Source organism: Lepisosteus platostomus, chromosome 3, assembly GCF_059453375.1.
Source record: "Lepisosteus platostomus isolate fLepPlt1 chromosome 3, fLepPlt1.hap1, whole genome shotgun sequence".
NCBI lineage: Eukaryota > Metazoa > Chordata > Actinopteri > Semionotiformes > Lepisosteidae > Lepisosteus > Lepisosteus platostomus.
In genome coordinates this window covers 48,848,196-48,866,254 of record NC_142613.1, presented here as the reverse complement: position 1 = coordinate 48,866,254, position 18,059 = coordinate 48,848,196, and the positions used below count along the sequence as shown (strand labels likewise).

The following is an 18,059-nucleotide window of genomic DNA, read 5'->3' as shown; positions in this document are numbered from 1 at the left end:
GTAAGAGATTAGAAGTCCTTGATGTGGCTCACCTGCTAAAGGCCTGTGCCACGGTGCAGGCTGAGCTCTGATGCAGGTGGTGCTAGCCAACTCGGACTGGGATTCCCCGAACAGTGACTCATTGACTGTGCTCCACTAAGGGTATGGTGAGATCAGTCAGCCAGGCAGTGGCTGAAGCACCTGTGGCTTTCTAGGTGTTTCTAGGCTCATGGTGTTGTCAATGAGCCATGAGCCTTTTCTCCAATGGACACAGCTATGTATTACCAGATGTTTTAAAGGATGAATGGCTCAATGGTGAGTGGGTAGGTCAGAGGAGTCTGCCCGCACTTCCTCATTCCACTTTGTGTGGTTGCAGGGTTTGAAGTCATTGGCCAAGACATGAAAAACGTTCAATTGCAGTACCGTGTTCCATTAAGGTGCAGTGTTCCTGATAACACAGGAATTGCGGACAGCGTGGTCTTTTTAAACTTTCTACACATAATGTCCCACCTGCAAAGGATGTGGGAATTTGGGGAACAGAATTAATAACTATTTACTATTTGTGTCACTATACAGTACGCGGAATGGAATCTGAATAACTATACTCCCACTTGACATGACAAGACTCCTGGCAAAGGAGCTGTTGTTCATGTGACAACATAGAAATGGGTGATGTACTCAATGAATATTTCATTCAGGTATTTACTAAAGAAGTCAACCACATTCCTCAGGAAGTGAAGACAGATTTTTATTCAACTGTATTGGCATGGCAAGTCTTTTTATGCCAATGGCAAGAAAACAGGTAGAAGTCTTTCATGCAGTAGAAGCACTTTAGATTAATAAATCCCCAGATTCCTGTGGTATTTTAGGAATTGTTTCCAAATGAAAAATGTTGTTCAGAAGCCATTGATGTAAATCCCAGCTGTCACTCAAGATGCATGGGCTGGAGAATTATGAATGTTGTGCCCTAGTAAGAAGAATGGAAAAAAACTGAACCGAATGCAGTCAGTTCTTGAGATGTGTGTGCTGGGTTTATGAATTAATGGACAGAAAATAATGTGTACCTCAGGCATCTGTATTAAGACCACTACTTTTCTCAGAATTTCAAATCCAAACAGCTTTCTAAACATGCCTTTCTCTCTCACAACTCTATTTTATATCAATGATCAAGATTATTGTATATCTAGTAAACTAGGTAAACATGCAGATGACACCAAACTAGAAGAACTCACAAACATAAAAGGTCTAAAAGCAATTTAAAAGAGACTTGGAACAAATTCAAGACTGGATAAATACCTGGCAGATGGCTTATAGTGTAGATAAATGCTGGGTGTTCCATGCAGGTAAAAAACATTATAATGGGAATCACTGAGTTTAAGGACACGAATTTAGAGAAAGACTTCGTACAGTAGGTGTATCTATAGACATATACATTGTAGGAAAGTAGAAAAGAAAAAATGTGAGGATAAATTGTTAAAAACAATTACAATCAGGAGATGTTGTGTTAAAATTGTACATTGCACGGTAAAAACATAATATTGTGTACAATCTGGTCACTAACACAATAATCTGTTGTATTGTTCATTGTTGTACTGGAATTAGTTCAGACAATCGCAACCAGATGATTACATGGATTAAAAATAATGTTTTTATATTAACAAGCTGAAATACTAAAGATTACAGGGGGACTTCATACAATTATACATTCATATTAAGCCAGCATCCATATCACCTCACAACTCACAACTAGTAGCCTACTGAAGCTAAGCAAATATGAGTCTGGTCAGTACTGGGATGAAAGACCTCCTGGTAAAAACTAAGGTTGCTGCTGGAAGAGGTGTTAGTGGGGCCAGCAGGGGGCGCTCACCCTGGGGTCTATGTGGGTCCTAATGCCCCAGTATAGTGATGGGGACACTAAACTTTGAAAAGGTGCCGTCCTTCGGATGAGACGTAAAACCGAGATCCTGACTCTCTGTGGTCATTAAAAATCTCAGGGCTGTAGGGGTGTAACCCCGGCGTCCTGGACAAATTTCACATTGGCTTTACCAATCATGGCCTCCTGATAATTGGTTTCATTACTCCTCCTCCCCACTGATAGCTGATCTGTGGTGAGCGTTCTGGCGCACTATGGCTGCCGTCGCATCGTCCAGGTGGGGCTGCACATTGGTGGTGATGGAGGGGATTCCCCATTACCTGTAAAGCGCTTTGAATGGAGTGTCCAGAGTGTAAGCTGTAATTATCATTATTATTATACTCTTCAAAAGCACTGACAGAAGTAGAAACTGTGTGGAAATGCATTTAACACAGAGAATAGGAGATTTATGACAGCAGGGAACAAGCTGCCCCGCTATGTGGATAACGTTTACACACCGGCTATAAAAACGGCTGGATGAAATCCTGCGACCAACTAGCTACTGAAAAATGAAAATCTATCGCTGCTCATGGGAGACAATACAACATAACCCATAGGAAAAATACACCTTGAGGATCTTAGACACTCTTGAAAATCAACTGAGAAATATGTATGCATTGATACTCGTCTGCTGACATAATCTCCAAACTGCAACCTTTTACTTAAAAGACTGGCAAAAAAAAAAACTCAATACTTCACTTCTAATCGGCACTTCCATCCAATATGAACCAGTTATTTTGTACTGGTTTTGAAAGGATTTTTAACGAGAAAATACATATATATTTAATAAAAGTGTTAGTTCGCAGTATTCTAAACAATAATCACAGGTTACTACATTATTTTTAAACGGGTATTTAATAAACTATTTAGGAGTTTTAACCTCCACAAGCTGATTTTGTTAGCTTGCAATGAATGTACGAAGTTAAACTTTGTTGCTAAAATACGTTTTTTACCCTTTTTGTCCCCAAGACCCTTTTTATATGATTTACATTCAAGATTGGAAAGAACTTAGAAAAATATTAACTAGAACTACTGCCAATGATGTGAACGGCATAACGATATTTGGCATCAACTGTGCCGTTGTTCACAGGTAGGAACTAATGTGATCAGTTGTACAGTTTCCACACGGTATCTAAACAAAGTGGTCAACGTAGGTCACATTAACTTTTTTGAGCTAATGTGACTAAAAGGCTCTTCATATTTTATTTTTAAAAATGTCAAAAAATATTGTACCTGTAATTTTCAGACTGGGCTTTGAAACAAAATCAGAGTATAGGTGTCTCTTAAGCCGTTTAGCCTTGACGCCTGCAGTTGTGTCTGCTCGGGCGCTGTTCTTTTTGAGTGCTGGGAATGAAAACCAGATAAATTATACAAAATGTCAAGCGTCAGGTGCTCCTGTGTTCACTCCTGTCTCCTGCAGAATGAGGTAAGCGCACATCTACAAGATCCTGAGCTAGTGATCTGAACTGTTACAATATTTATAGCCCGTACACAGTGTCTTCATTATTAAACGACAAGCCTGTGTACTACACAGTAAGCAAAACACTGTGCCACGTATTTACTCGTGATCCTTAAGCACATACTGTATTTATTTCGTTTTTCCTGTCGTAGGATCTTAAAAGAATGTTATCTTTTTATTCTGTATAGACTTAAAAGATCTTTTTACAAGTTAAATATTTCCCAAATTATTTCATACTGAACTAGGACAACCGTTTTTTATAATATAAAATACACTATTCCTTGCAAGTTAAAAGTAAAAGATAATGTGGTTAGCATTACTGCCTTGTAGCGCTGGGGCCCCAGGTTCAACTAGCCAGCAGCCATATCACCCTGCAACTCACAACTGGCAACCCACTGAAGCTAAGCAGGTGTGAGCAACAATATATTTTATACTGTGACTGAAATTATATACAATATAATCCTTGGGCTTTGAATAATATTCTATTATTTAAATTTTACACTTTTAACTATCTGTTAACCTTTTTTACCGTTTCCCCAACATTGTCTAGAAGATGTAACAGAAGCATCAACATATAGACAAAAGTCTTTTTCACATCTTAGATACTGTATTTATATATTATATATATATACACAGTACAATAAATGCATATACTGTATATGTATATACAATAGTAGTATGGACAGCAGCCATATCACCCTGCAACTCACAACTGGCAGCCCACTGAAGCTCAGCAGATGTGAGCCTGGCAAATACCTGGATGGGAGACCTCCTGGGAAAAACTATGGTTGCTGCTGGAAGAGGTGTTAGTGGGGCCAGCAGGGGGCGCTCACCCTGTGGTCCATGTGGGTCCTAATGCCCCAGTATAGTGATGGGGACACTAAACTTTGAAAAGGTGCCGTCCTTCAGATGAGACGTAAAACTGAGATCCTGACTCTCTGTGGTCATTAAAAAAAATCCCAGGGCGTTTCTCGAAAAGAGTAGGGGTGTAACCCCGACATCCTGGCCAAATTCCCCATTGGCCCTTACCAATCATGGCCTCCTAATAATCCCCATCTATGAACTGGCTTCATTACTCTGCTCTCCTCCCCACTGATATCTGATGTGTGGTGAGCGTTCTGGTGCACTATGGCTGCCGTCGCATCATCCAGGTGGGGCTGCACATTGGTGGTGGTGGAGGGGAGTCCCCCATTACCTGTAAAGCGCTTTGAGTGGAGTGTCCAGAAAAGCGCTATATACTGTAAGTGTAAGCAATTATTAATTATTATTAATTACAAATCTGGGGTTCTGTTTGTGTGGAGTTTGTATGTTCTCTCCGTGTTCATGAGTTTTTTTTCTGGACGCTCCAGTTTCCTCCCACAGTCCAAAAAACATATTGCGAGGTTAATTTGCTTCTGGGTGAATTAGCCCTGGTGTTGAGTGTGTGCGTGTCTATGTTTGTGTGTGTCCTGCGATGGACTTTCATCTCAACCAGGGTGTACACTGCCGTGTGCTGGTTGCTTGTCGAGCTACTGTAGGCTCCTCTTCTCCCGCAACCCTGAATTGGATGAAGCAGCTGGAAAATGGATGGATAGATTGATGTTAGTGTTAGACAGATATTGGCCCCCTGATGTCTTTTCTGTTATTCCAGGCCTTCAATCACAAGAATGATGTCAGCAACACAGACGACACTGGACCCAGACGAAATGAAGAAATTCCAGTCCCTTGCCAGCAAATGGTGGAATGAACAGGGGGAGTTTGCAGCACTTCATGCTATGAATGACCTGAGAGTCCCCTTTATAAGGTAATACTAACAGCTGATTTTTTATTGTACTATGAGGAATGTGTCAGATGTAATGCTCTTACACAGAATCAATTCCAGTGAACTTGCGGATTTAGTACAGAGTTGTATGGTACTATCTCAGGATCATCTGCATCACTTGTAACAAAAACAATTGTGTACCAAGAGTGGCAGACCAGCTGATCCCATTGTCAGTTGGTGCTAAGGGATTAACCCTGTAGTTTTTGTCTAATTCTTTATTTTGTTATGATGGCTATACCATAATGTACACAAGGGCACTGTTTACAGTGCTGGTCTCAAAGTCACCGCTGTCATTACATCCCTACACACATCATACAGAACTGTGATCTAACAGGTATAAAACAGCAAGATCCCACGTTGAGAGAGCCTTTGGAAATGTTAAAGCAGAGTTTTGTCTCTCATTTGGTTTGTGTACCAGTCCGGTAAAAGCTAGCTGCATCATTGTGCTTTTTGCATGCCTCCACAACCTTGCTATGGACTGGTATAAACTACCTGTTCCATCTCCAAGACATTAAGCACACTGGCTGTTTCCACACCATTATTATTGGAGTGGTTTCCACACCATTATTATCATTTCCTGATAATAATGCCACAGGAAAACGAAGGGGTAGTGTTGTGAAGAACTTAAATAATGAAAGTGTGAAAAACAAATATTAGCAGTGTTTTCTAATATAACCTTACATTTAACACCATAAAATAAGAAATTTTGCCTACTGTACCCCTCTTTCTCAATATACCTTCCAAGAACCATCAGTATGGACTCTATACATAATAAATGATAGTAGAAAATAGACCCAAGTGACACCCTGATTTGACTGAACGCACATAAGAATCGAAGCCTGTTTACTTATACTTGTATGTATTTATTTTAATTTAATTTCTCTTCCCTCCACAGAATATTTATGTCAATACATATCTCAAAACTCACAATTGCATACTACAGGCTCTATGTGCAGTAGCAAGACTGATAACACCTTCCTTCATGATTAGAACATGGGACGTACTGTAGATCCATTGTATTGTGGCTGGAATGCAATTTTATTTTAATATTAAATTTTCAGTGACAAGTGCCTAGAATCATTTTGTAGTGACAATATTATTTCAGCATAATGAGCTGGTATTGCATTGGAAACTTCCCCTTGCAGTCCTGTGTTCTGCTTAGCATGTATTGTAAAGTGCTCAGTCTATACTTAGAGTTGTACTTACTCTCAAACTTTAGCCTCGAGGGCAGCAGCTGTTACTTTGGGTTTGCTGCAATTGAGAACATTCTTAGTACAGAACTGGGGACTAATTTCAGCAGCCATGTTCGTTGCAATTGGTATCTACAGAGTGTACAAGTTCAGCACTAAGCTCTATACTAACCATAGGATCATCTGTAGTAAGTACATTGCTTTCAATTCCTTACTGTACGTGCATCTCAATGTAGTTTTCACTTGTGACCTCTGATTTGTGATTAACCTGAATACTGTGTAATTTAACTATGCTTAACTGTGATAAAGACGTCACCTGGATTGGCTTTGTGTCAATGACTTTGCCAATATCCAAAAAATATTTTTGTAGAAGAGGCAAAAAATTTTCAGGTACTAGAGGTACTTAAATAAGCAAATAAGCAAATCTACTGTGTCCGCTGGTATTCTAACCAAGTGTACTTAGGGAAATGTACTTTGGGAGCCATTAACAAAACTCTCTCAACAGTCAATCAGGGCAGGCTTTTAATACCCATTGACTATTCACTTGCTAATGTAGTGCCCACACTGAACCAAGCAGCACAGCTGAACCAAGCAATTATAGACGTACTGGTCTATAACAAGTATGATATTTGAGATGGTAATTAGAAGTCAACTGAAGGATCTTGTGTATGTGTATGGTAGTAGGACTCTAGTGGATAATTGACAGAATTTAGAAAAGGAAGACCTTGCATTACAAACATGTTAGAGTGTGAACAGATAACAGCATGAAAGTATAAAAAAGGGCATATTATATCATATATGAAGGGTTTTGATAAAGTTCCCCATAAAAGATTGATTCTCAAAATTCCAGTGGTAAACATTCAAAGTACTTTGGTATGAAAACTGGCTAATGGACAGGTTACAGAGTACTGATAAATGGTAAGTGCTCACATTGGGGTGGTGTGATTCGTAGAGTACACAGGAATCAGTATGAGGACCACTGCTGCTCTTAACGTATATCAGTGATCTAGTTGCTGGTATAGTTAATATATTAGTCATGTTTTCAGATGATGGCATAATAGGAGTACTAGCAAACACTAATCAAAAGAAGTTCATAAAGGCTTGGACCAAATGAGACGAAATGCAGGATGTTGCATGTAGGTAGTAAAAACAAACTAAAATATAAAACAGAAAAAAAGCTCTTAGAGCTTACTTATACGAAAGTCTTAGACTAGGTATTAATGTAGACACATAATTTTCATATTTCAATATTGCAATGTGAGGAAGCAGTAAAAATGCGAAAAAGGCGATATAGTTTTAAACAAAAGAATTTACATCAAGTAATGTCATGATAAAATTGTACAGTGAGCTAGTAAGACCCCATTTCTACTAATGTGTCCAATTGCAGTTGCCAAAATGCAGCTTTGCTGGGTTCACTTCTGTGTAGAGCAACCTGACACCCCTGAGCTTAATGGAGGGTTGTCCTACACTCATACTGAACCGATGTCCCAGAAGTAGTCTCGAACAGAAAAGACTGTGCGGGGAACTAATTAAACTTTTCAGTCCTTTTAGCCCAGACAACGGTGAAACTAAGGGGGAGTGGAGGGGGCACTGTGTTTTTCACACACTGTTGGACTCTGGAACAGTTTGTCCAGCCATGTTGTCAGCCTTAGCTCACTACAAGAAACAGCCAGTTGAGATCTTTCAATCTATCTTGCAAGATAGATTCTCTAATTAGATGGGGTGAATGGCCTCCTCTTGTTTATAAAGTTTTCTTAGGTTCCTTATTTCTCTTAATATAATCAAAACTCATAAAATTAATACTCTATTGGAACATAAAAGTGTCTTTTCCTGTTTTCGAGCAGAAAGCATTAAAAAAGCCTTTTTTCATGATTTTTCAACACCTACAAGTATCAATGTGCCACTACTTTTTTATCCATTTCTGTTGTCTGTATTTGTGGAAACGCTTATTTTGGCTTCAGCTTCTGTCCAGTTTATAGTAGTCTGTGGTATTTAATTTCTCTGGCCGATTTGTATTCTTCGGCAGATATCGGAAGACAACTTGGGATGATTAAGCAAAATTCCCAAGAGTTCTTGAAAACTGTTTTTTTTAATCGGTTCTGGGGTATTAATGAATGAGGTTTCAACATTTTTTCCCCCTTCTTTTAACCTCTGGAATCTAAAAGGCACAGCAAAGCAGGGATAAATCAACTGCAGTAGGGAAAGACAGGCAGGTGATGAAACCAGTTCTAGCTGAGAGGGGGAATGAGCTCCAGTCGTGCCCTGCAGCCTGCTGGGAGCTCTCGTCTCTGCTGCCGGGGGAGGCGGGTTGCTAGCGCCAGTCCCAGAACGAGCAGGCGGAAGCTGCAGCCTCCAGCACGGAGGATGGAGGATGGCGGGCAGGGCGGGGCAGGGGAGTGAGGGCAGCTGGGAGATGATCGGGAGAGAGAGCAGGAAGGTGTGACTGTCTGGACTCACCGTTCCTTCAGGCCACCCCTGGACGAGTCCTCGGTCCTGTGATGAGAAAGGACAGGAGTCCTTTTTGAGGTCAGATCAGCCTTCCACAGAAATTGGATTATTACAGTTAAAAAGATGCTTACACGACATAATACTTCTTCATAATACCGTGCCTGGTAGCAGCTGGAGGAGAAATCTCTTCATTGACTGGGAGTGTTTTAATGAATCACTTTATCTACAACAAGTAACTTGGTATTTTACAACATTTGATTGTTTCCTACCTTGAATTAAAGGGTGAAGTATATTCTATGTACTGTAACCCACTCTCCTTTTCCTCTAGGGATAATCTGTTGAATTTAAGTGGTGGTCGAAAACTGGGATGTCCTTTATCTGGCTTTAAAATACTAGATGTTGGTTGTGGAGGAGGCCTGCTGAGTGAGGTAAATGTATTGATTTCATTACTGTTTCACACTTTGAGGAGTATCAATTTTAAGAACAATCACATATATTCTGTATAGGTATTTCTCATATAGTAAACTGGAAGCCAAAACACATTAGAAATCTGTGATTTACATTAAATTAAAATGAGTATTAAAGAGATGTTGTTTATAATTTTTGGTTTTCCTGGCTAGTTTGTGAGCTGTGAGCTTTTTTCTTTTTTTTATAAAAATAACACCATGGCTTTAGAATACGTTGAGTTTTATTTTACTGAAGTCTTGCCAGCAGAGTTGCATTATTGAACCTGACAGTATCAGGTCTAATCAAATACTTAAACTTTCTATGTGCCTTTAATCGTCTGTCAGAAGAGCTTATTGTCTAACATCAGAAATAAATAGCATCATTATAAGACATAACGTCATAACTGTTCAGCTCTACAAAATTGGAGATGACTTCTGATTGGAGATGTTTCTAATTTGTGGCCTTCATCTGTTATGGCACTTTCTAAAAAGGTGTTTTTAACCATTTCCCACCAGGCAGGAAAAGTAACTTTTGGAGCTCTTTGTGTCACTAGGACATAAATCTGTTATGAAAAGACTATTAATAAGAAGCCTGCTGGTTGTGTAAAATGCTTCCTAAGATTTCAAAGCTTGAGAGAACATAAGTCTCTTTTAATATCTCTCACAAATCTCTGAATTAATGTTGAGCTTTTCCTAAAGTGCTTGAAATGCCTTTTCTTTAGCCCCTGGGGAGACTTGGGGCTTCAGTCGTGGGAACTGATCCCTTAGAGGACAGCATCCAAACTGCGGAGCTGCACAAGTCTTTCGAACCTGTGTTGAGCAAGCAGGTCCAGTACAGGGCCTGTTCGCTGGAAGACATCGCTGAGGAATCGAGACAGGTGTTTGATGCGGTTGTAGCGTCGGAAGTGGTGGAACATGTGAATGACCTGGAGACCTTTATAAAATGTTGTCTGGATGTTTTGAAGGTGGGTGAGATCATCACACGTTAACGATGCTTCTCTTAACTTACTCTTTGTGTATACACATTCAAGTACATAACTCAAAATGGAATGAGAATGGATCCAAACAAATCAGGCTTAGCCAACAACTGTCGTCAAAATACCTACTTATTCACTTGTTTCTCATTGCAGCGATTTTACAGAAATGTGTGTTTGTCACAAAGATTAGAATTCATCTGTGATAAATGGGTATTGTTACGCCAGATGCCTGTTATCCAGTGTGAAATGTCTTGTCATAACTGACATCTTGTTTAGTGAGATTAAGCTCAGGAGAAATAGTGCTGGTGCTATGCAGTCACTGTCCAAATAGAAGTCTTTTACAGGCATACAGAGTCCATCTGAATGATATACTGAAATACCAAGAAACCGTTCTTTGTGTTTTACCTTTTGTAAACTCAGTCCCTAGTTTTTTAGGTCCGATTTTCCAGACCAGGATTTCATGTTCTGCTGACATGGTGGCAAGTCCAGCAATAATCTCTCACCTACAAGTATTGTTGAATGCAAATATTCATCCATCCATTTTCTAACCACTCCTTCCAGTTCAGGGTAGCAGGGGAGCCAGAGCTTATCCAGGCAAGAGATGGTTACAGGGTGGGATACACCCTGGACAGGACGCCAGTCCTTCACAGACACACTCTCACGACAGGGGCAATTAACCCATTAGTATGTCTTTGGACTGTGGGAGAAAACCGAACACCTGAAGGAAACAACGCATACAGAAGAAGAACATACAAACGCCACGCATTTAGCAGCTAACAGAATTGAACCAGCAATGTTAACCACTGAACCAAATATGTTTTCATTAATTTTAGCTTTGAGAAACTACACTCCCCACTAGCTAAGGAACCTGACTAAATTAAAAGTTAAATATTTAATCCTGAAATGTCACAGAAATACTCATAGTGGGTATAGTTCGAGGTAGCAAAGGAACAAGTAAAGGTTTATTCCATGCTGAAAACAAGAAAAGAAACACAACGTTTCGGCTGTGGAGCCTTCTTCAGGAGAAATAATTTGAAGTAGTTCACATAGGTACTGTAGCTGCATCAACGTAGGCATGCAGTTTCTTACCCTGTTCAGATTTTCAGCTGTTTAGGGTTCTGTAGCATTCCAGTTTATGCTGTTTTTGTGTGTGTGTGTCCCAGTGTGTGAGATATTGCTGTTTGATCTGTGCTGTGATGAGGTTGATTCTGAGTTGTGGTGCTCTAGCAGTGCTGTCCTGGGGCTGGCTTGTGTCGGTGTGGCTCAGGCCAGTGAGCCTCAGGACCAGCTGGCTCAGCAGGGCCTTGTGACGGTAGGAGTTTTGGTCACTGCTTTTTAGATGTAGACAATAGTTTATTGCTCTTTTCCGTATGTTTCTTAGCAGCAGGTATTGGCCTAACTCTGCCCTGCACATGTTGTTGGGAGTTTTTCTTTCTCTGTGCTTAATTATGATTAACCAGAGTAGGAGATCCTTTGTCTCACACAGCCCACCCACAGCTGAGTAAACAGCTCAGTTTCTACTATTGTTTTTCTTTTAATTTGTGACCTCTTAAATCGTAACAATTTTATCAAATGTATCCTAGCAATTAAATGACAAAAGCTTATTTTAGTCCTTAATTCTAAAACGTAGGCTAGATATAATAAATAAAGTTAATAATTATACAGCCTGATGTAGCTAATAGTTTAATAACGCTTAAAGATACCCACATTCTGGATTTATACATCTCAAATGCCTTAAATTGCGATCGCACTGCTCTAATTCAGGCAGCAGTGCGAAAAGCAGAAGCGGTACAGTGCCCCCTTGCGGAAAATTGAAATACGTATTTTGCTGTCCTGTAAGCGTATGTAGCGTATTAGTAAATTCTCAGGATTTAATTGTAATTCACATTTCCTATTAACACACCTTAATTGGAATAATAACATCTTCGTCGCTTTATTTGTATTTTTCAAGTCTTTCACATTTTTTAAACAGATTTTTAAAAGCTATTGTTTCCCTCTAATTTGGCGCCCCATTTCACTTGGCGACCGCCTAGTTTGCCTGTATGGACGAGTCGGCCCTGGTACCAATTCATATTTGCAACACAAAATGAGCTCAGTTTCTTTTGAGTGCAATTCGTTGTGTTCCCCAACATCTCATTTTGTAATTCATTTGACAGTGCAAGAATTCAGTTTTCCTAAGAACTGATGTAATGTAAACTGATATGTTATTTTCTTATGAATTCAGATTAGTTTGCCTTTTCTGCCTGTTGACCCTAACCTGGGAAGACAGTTGTTTTATGCCGAAGTGTTTTCCTCATTCATTGTTAACAGCTCACAGGGCGAAAATGGGACTCATTCCCCCTTTCCAGTTGTGGGTGTCTGGGACCTTTCCTCTGCAAGTCTGAGGATAGCAAAAAAGCAGAAGCACTGTTTGTTTGGCATTATGAAAATATAACCAGTTGTATCGCTTGTGGCTCTTGGAATAATGGGTATCAATAAGTCTAATCAGAAGGAATGTGTAAGTCTATTACCTTGTCTTTCCCAAAGATCAGCCACAATCAAATCAAGCAAGAAAAAAGCCGTGTTCAAGCAATAAAAAGTAAAATTCAAAGCCTTCATTTGTATGGTGTGTCCCACAATTAATGAATAAAATTGGTTAAACTTAGAACCTGAAAACAGCAGTCTTTTTAAACAAAGAGACAAGCAACACAACAGCGGCCATTATCAGGTTGTGCTCTCTGCCTAACAGTGAAATAATTCACTGGCACTAACATTGAACTAATTCCAATTTCAGATCATTACATACATCTAAGAATGACATGCCACATAGCTGTACGAGAAAGAGTGAGAAGTATATGTGGTGACAACTGAAGTGTTAACTCAAATATTCAACTGTAATTTAAATCCAGTGAATTACACTAGGGCAGCATGGTAGTGCAGTGTAAGTAGCATTGCTGGCTCACAGCACTGGAGCCCTGGTTCAGTTCTTGGGGTGCTATCTGTGTGAAGTTTATGTGTTCTCCCTGTATCCCTGTGGGTTTCGTCCAGGTGGTCTGGTTTCCTCCCAGAGTCCATAGACTGTCAGGTAGATTGATTGAATTCTGGGAACATTGTATAATGTATAATCTACCAAAAAAGTTGTACATCATAATTTTAACATAAATGTTCCATTTAATGCTAGAAGGTCAATACTGTTACTTTGATTTGGAATATCGTTATTGGTTCATTTTGTAAAAAAACATTTATTCTCTTTTTTATTCTCTGATAACCCAGATTTTATCATAATTAAGGGATACTTATCAATTGGTTCTTGATGTCAGAATTGTTTTTAAACTTTTTTATTAATAGCTTCTAAAATGGCATGTCATTTTTTTTCCCCATTGGTAGCCGTCAGTTCTGGTATTCTGTCTTGTATATTTTTATAGCAGCGTGTTTTTTCTTGTCTCTTTTAATTCTTCTGCAATCATTTCCCTCCCAACCGCCTACAATTAAAAAAATATTGAATCATTTTAAGATTGTTTCTGACTGTGGAGCATTTTTCATTTGTATTCAGCATGACACTCATGTCAGCTGGTACTGTAGCTTCCTGAAGGCAGTAAAATCTCAGGCTGTCTCAGTGCTGCTCCATCACAGAAATGTCACATCCAAAACACTTTGTGAGACCCACTCTGATGCAATCAAACTGAATTGTGGACACCAAATGTCTCATGAAGGAAACTATCTACTTAACATAGGATCTGTTGCTAGCCGAAGTCTGACAGAACGCTAATTTAAATAATAGGGGAGAAACAAATGAAATGAAATGTTGCCTTTAACAAAATCCCCATGGACAGAGACTAACAAAACAAGGAGGTGGTCAAACTGTAAATGGAAATTGCAAAATATATACCAAACACTTCTCAGAGTATATAATCTGAAATTGTTTGATTTCTCCCAAATAAGTGGTTTTGTCTTGTCTAAAAATGAGAAGATGCTGATGACACCCTAGGCCCTGCACATTCATCCTGCTGGTAAAATGGTCTCCTAATTGTGCATGTGGATTAGTTTATTAGTTTACTTTCAGCACCGAAGTGAAGGTAGACAAAGCCATTTTACCATTTTGATTCAGTTCGTTTTAAAGAGAGTCCAGATTTACTAGAACATAAGAAATGTTCCAAACAAGAGGAGGCCATTCAGCCTGTCTAGCCCATTTGTTAATTAGTAGTTAATTGATCCAAACATCTCATCCAGTTGTTTTTTTAAAGAAATGGCCGAGTAGCTTATTCTTTTGATTGGATAATGTGTCCTGCTGAAGCCAGTAAAATAATAGCATTTTACTGGCTTCTTTTTAGCATTACACAAACTCATGTTTGTCACAAATATATTCCAGAAAGCACAAATGCTATATTTATTTACACCGCTGTAGTTATCCATCCATCCATTATATAATGGTATAAGGTACATTAAATACAGTATAAATATCTGTGTCTGAGCTCTACAGTATGTTGGAAATGTGTCTCAAGCTGATTACATTACTTCTTTTGTAATTAATTCCCCTTTCTAAGTTATCTCGCTTTAAGATGCATTATTTAGGAGCATTACCTGGACTTACAGTATAACAGGGACCCTCTGTACTGTATTTGGTAGCTACAAGCAAAGCACACACTCAGCTTTTTTATACTTTATTTTTACATTATTCTTAAGGAAACACTTCCCCCTTATATGTTGTTTCACTATATGTCATGACTTTCTGGTCCCTAATTCTGACATATTTGCTCAAATATATGCAGTGTTAGCTGCTATATCTAATAAATATATATAATTTTATTATTTTACAGCCAGGAGGATCTTTGTTCATTACTACAATAAACAAAACCAACCTGTCCTATGTGTTAGGCATTGTGGTTGCTGAAAGGGTTTTGAAGATTGTACCAAATGGAACACATGACTGGGAGAAGTTTATTAATCCCGTGGACCTGGAACGACTTCTTGAATCAAGTGAGTGTTGCGGCAGCTTGGTTTTCCTACTGTAGGTTTCCCAAACAAAACAAATCAGACTTTTCCAAGTCAGCACACTCTGTGTGAAATGTTGGCATTCACTCAGATACTAATTTAGATCTAAAACTTTATTGAAGTGGTTTTAACAGAGGATATTACAGGTTTGAGAAAATAAAAATGAAGATACCCCAGAAATGAGCTTCAGGCGTTTCCTCTTTTGCCGATTATTCTGGTTAGTTCTCTTGTTCCTCTCTTTTAAATCCTAAATATGTTTTTACTTGTACATATTTTGTAGTAAAGAGAGTGAGACTGACAGTCAAACAGTGCTTCTACACAATGTTTATCAAATCTATACACCATGTAAAGAATGGTAAAATGAAAGTTACCAAAGAAAATGATTTGTCTAGAGCAATAGTAAAATGGTTTAATCTGTTTTAAAGTAGTAAATATGTATTCACTTTATGTAGTGGTTTTTATTGAAATAACTTAAATGACAGGTTTTATTACAAGTATTTTAAAGTGTTTTGAACAGAAAACATACAGTATATAGTACTACAAGGATTATGTTGTGTGTGGTATTATTTCAATTCAGAAGGCTAAATCCTGCTATAGTGCTGTGTGGTTCTCTCCTACAATAGAGAACATTCTGATTTTCTCTCTGAGAATGGAAAAACTCAGTGCTTTGATTAGGAGCCATAACAATGTAGGAGAAAGACTATAACTGGTATAAAACTGCATGAACAATTTAATTAAGTTAAGGTAGTCCATATGAATCTTTAGGGAAGGCTACAATATGCTGTCTTGAAGATACAGTATAACAGCAAAGGTCTGCAGTTTCAAGGAAATTACGGAGTAGTATAATTAGTGCTATGTACTCAAGTTTCTATCAAGATGATAAACTACCAGAAGATTCCCTTGTAGATTCAGCTCTACTTTGAGCTTGCCAGCTAATTATCAATAATTTAACAAGAAAACTCCACTACAGATGCAAAATGTTCTGCATGTACTGTACTGTAGTTTTAACTAGAAGTGTAAGATACAATACTTTTAGGAAGATCCAATAAATATAGCATTTGAGTCAAGTATTCCAAGTCAGAAGTTCCAAGAAACCGGTCTGATTAAAATGTCAAGTATTTGAAGTTTACTTGAGCTGTCAAGGAAGTGAATTTTGTAAAAGAATAGTTTTGAAGGGGATTTGCTGGAGTAGTCTGCCATACAGTCTGCTGAAGGGAGCCTCGCAGTACAGTAGTTGCCTCCTGAACTCCTTTTCAAGGTGTATCCTAGATTCTGAATGATGTGGAATACATTTTTGTTTCCTCCTATGTACCTACAGTAGATGAATCTAATATACTGTATATTTTATACCTTACACAAGAAGTGTCAGGATTTGTTTGTGTGAGGCTTTTATCCCAAAGATGTGGTAGCACGGCAGTTAGTGCTGCTGCCTTGCAGCTCTTAGGTCCTGGGTTTGATCTTGGCCTGAGGTACCATCTGTGTAAAGTTTGCTTGTCCTTCCGGTGATTGTAGTGGTTTGTTGTCATGTGCTGTTATTACTATTTAATAATAAGTTGTTCCCTGTATATATGTGTACCCTGAGATGGATATTAAGCTGTTATTGAAAAATGGTAGATGTCAGTCTTCATGGATATTAGAAAGTTTTCACAGAACATACAGGACATGCAAAAGTGACACGGAGATATAAAAGTTAAAAGAAGTACAACATTGTATCTATATCTGTTATGGTAATAAAAGTGTTCACATTATTATATGTATATTGTGTGTACAGTGCCTTGCAAAAGTGTTCAGGCCCTTTAAAAAGTTTTGAAAGTTGCTGAATTACATATGATACTTACACATCTTTTTCCAATCTCTATTTTTATTGTAAACTCACATGCTCACACAGAAGTTTTTTTAAAGACAAAATTAGTTATTTGTCAGCAGATATAAAAAAATGAAATATGCCACTTGCATAAGTAAGAACTAAATAGAGCTTCAACCGTTTTTCAAAAAAGAATGCTCAAATATTGCCAAATCTAGGTGAACCAAGTTGGTAGAGACCAATCCCAACAGACTTACTGGTCTAATTGCTGCCAAACCCGTTTCCTTCAAGTATTAATTTAGGGGGTGGAGACTTATCCAGTTTTGATATTTCAGTTTTGTATTTTTAATGCAGGAGTTTTTCCCCAGTAAAAAACATCTTCTGCTTAAAAGTGTGGAGTATGGAGAGTAGATGAAAGGAAAAAATGCTCATTTTAAACACATGAAATTCTGAGGCAGTGAAACAACAAAATCTGAAAAACGTTCAGGGGGGTGTAGCCTTTCACTGTACATATATCTAAAAATTCCTTAATGAATGTTCCTTTGACAGTAATTATTTTCTCTTTTTTGCCACTGTCGCAGATGGATTCTGTGTTGAATCTATTAATGGAATGCTCTACAACCCTGTGTCTGGTTCATGGAGCTGGACTAAGAGCACATCTCTCAACTACGCAGTTCATGCAGTGAAGCAGAAAGAACAACCACAGTCCGATTTCACAAAAAGGTCAGAAGATCAGGAACAGTGGGATAACAGCCAGTAGTACCTCTGAGGTTACGACTCATAGCTGATAATGGTGGAGAAGGCAAAGTTTTGATTTTTTTTATCGAGACATCAAAAAAATGTTCTCAGTAAGCAGTCAATCACTTTACATAAAAATAGCCCTAAAAAAAATCAGGTTTGAATTTGCTTTAGTGTGGTTAGCATTCTGCATGTATCTAGGTACTTTGTAAGGACACTTTTGTGAATAAAATATATTATTTAGCTTGTTTTCATTTCTTCTTTCATTCTGTGTATTTAGAGTGTAATTGTGTACTATCATTACACTAGTAACTACTAAACTATTAATATTTCC

At 38.4% G+C, this 18,059-nt stretch overlaps 1 protein-coding gene across 1 annotated transcript; it reads left to right on the top strand.

Annotated features, from left to right (window-relative positions):
* The first annotated feature begins 3,003 nt into the window (after positions 1 to 3,003).
* On the top strand, positions 3,004 to 17,974 carry coq3 (coenzyme Q3 methyltransferase). Its single transcript, XM_088625879.1, has 6 exons — positions 3,004 to 3,317; positions 4,981 to 5,133; positions 9,118 to 9,217; positions 9,958 to 10,200; positions 15,009 to 15,168; positions 17,569 to 17,974. Exons 1-6 carry the CDS (start codon positions 3,106 to 3,108, stop codon positions 17,745 to 17,747), a joined length of 1,047 nt encoding a protein of 348 aa, XP_088482005.1. The 5' UTR covers positions 3,004 to 3,105; the 3' UTR covers positions 17,748 to 17,974.
* Positions 17,975 to 18,059: the final 85 nt, after the last annotated feature.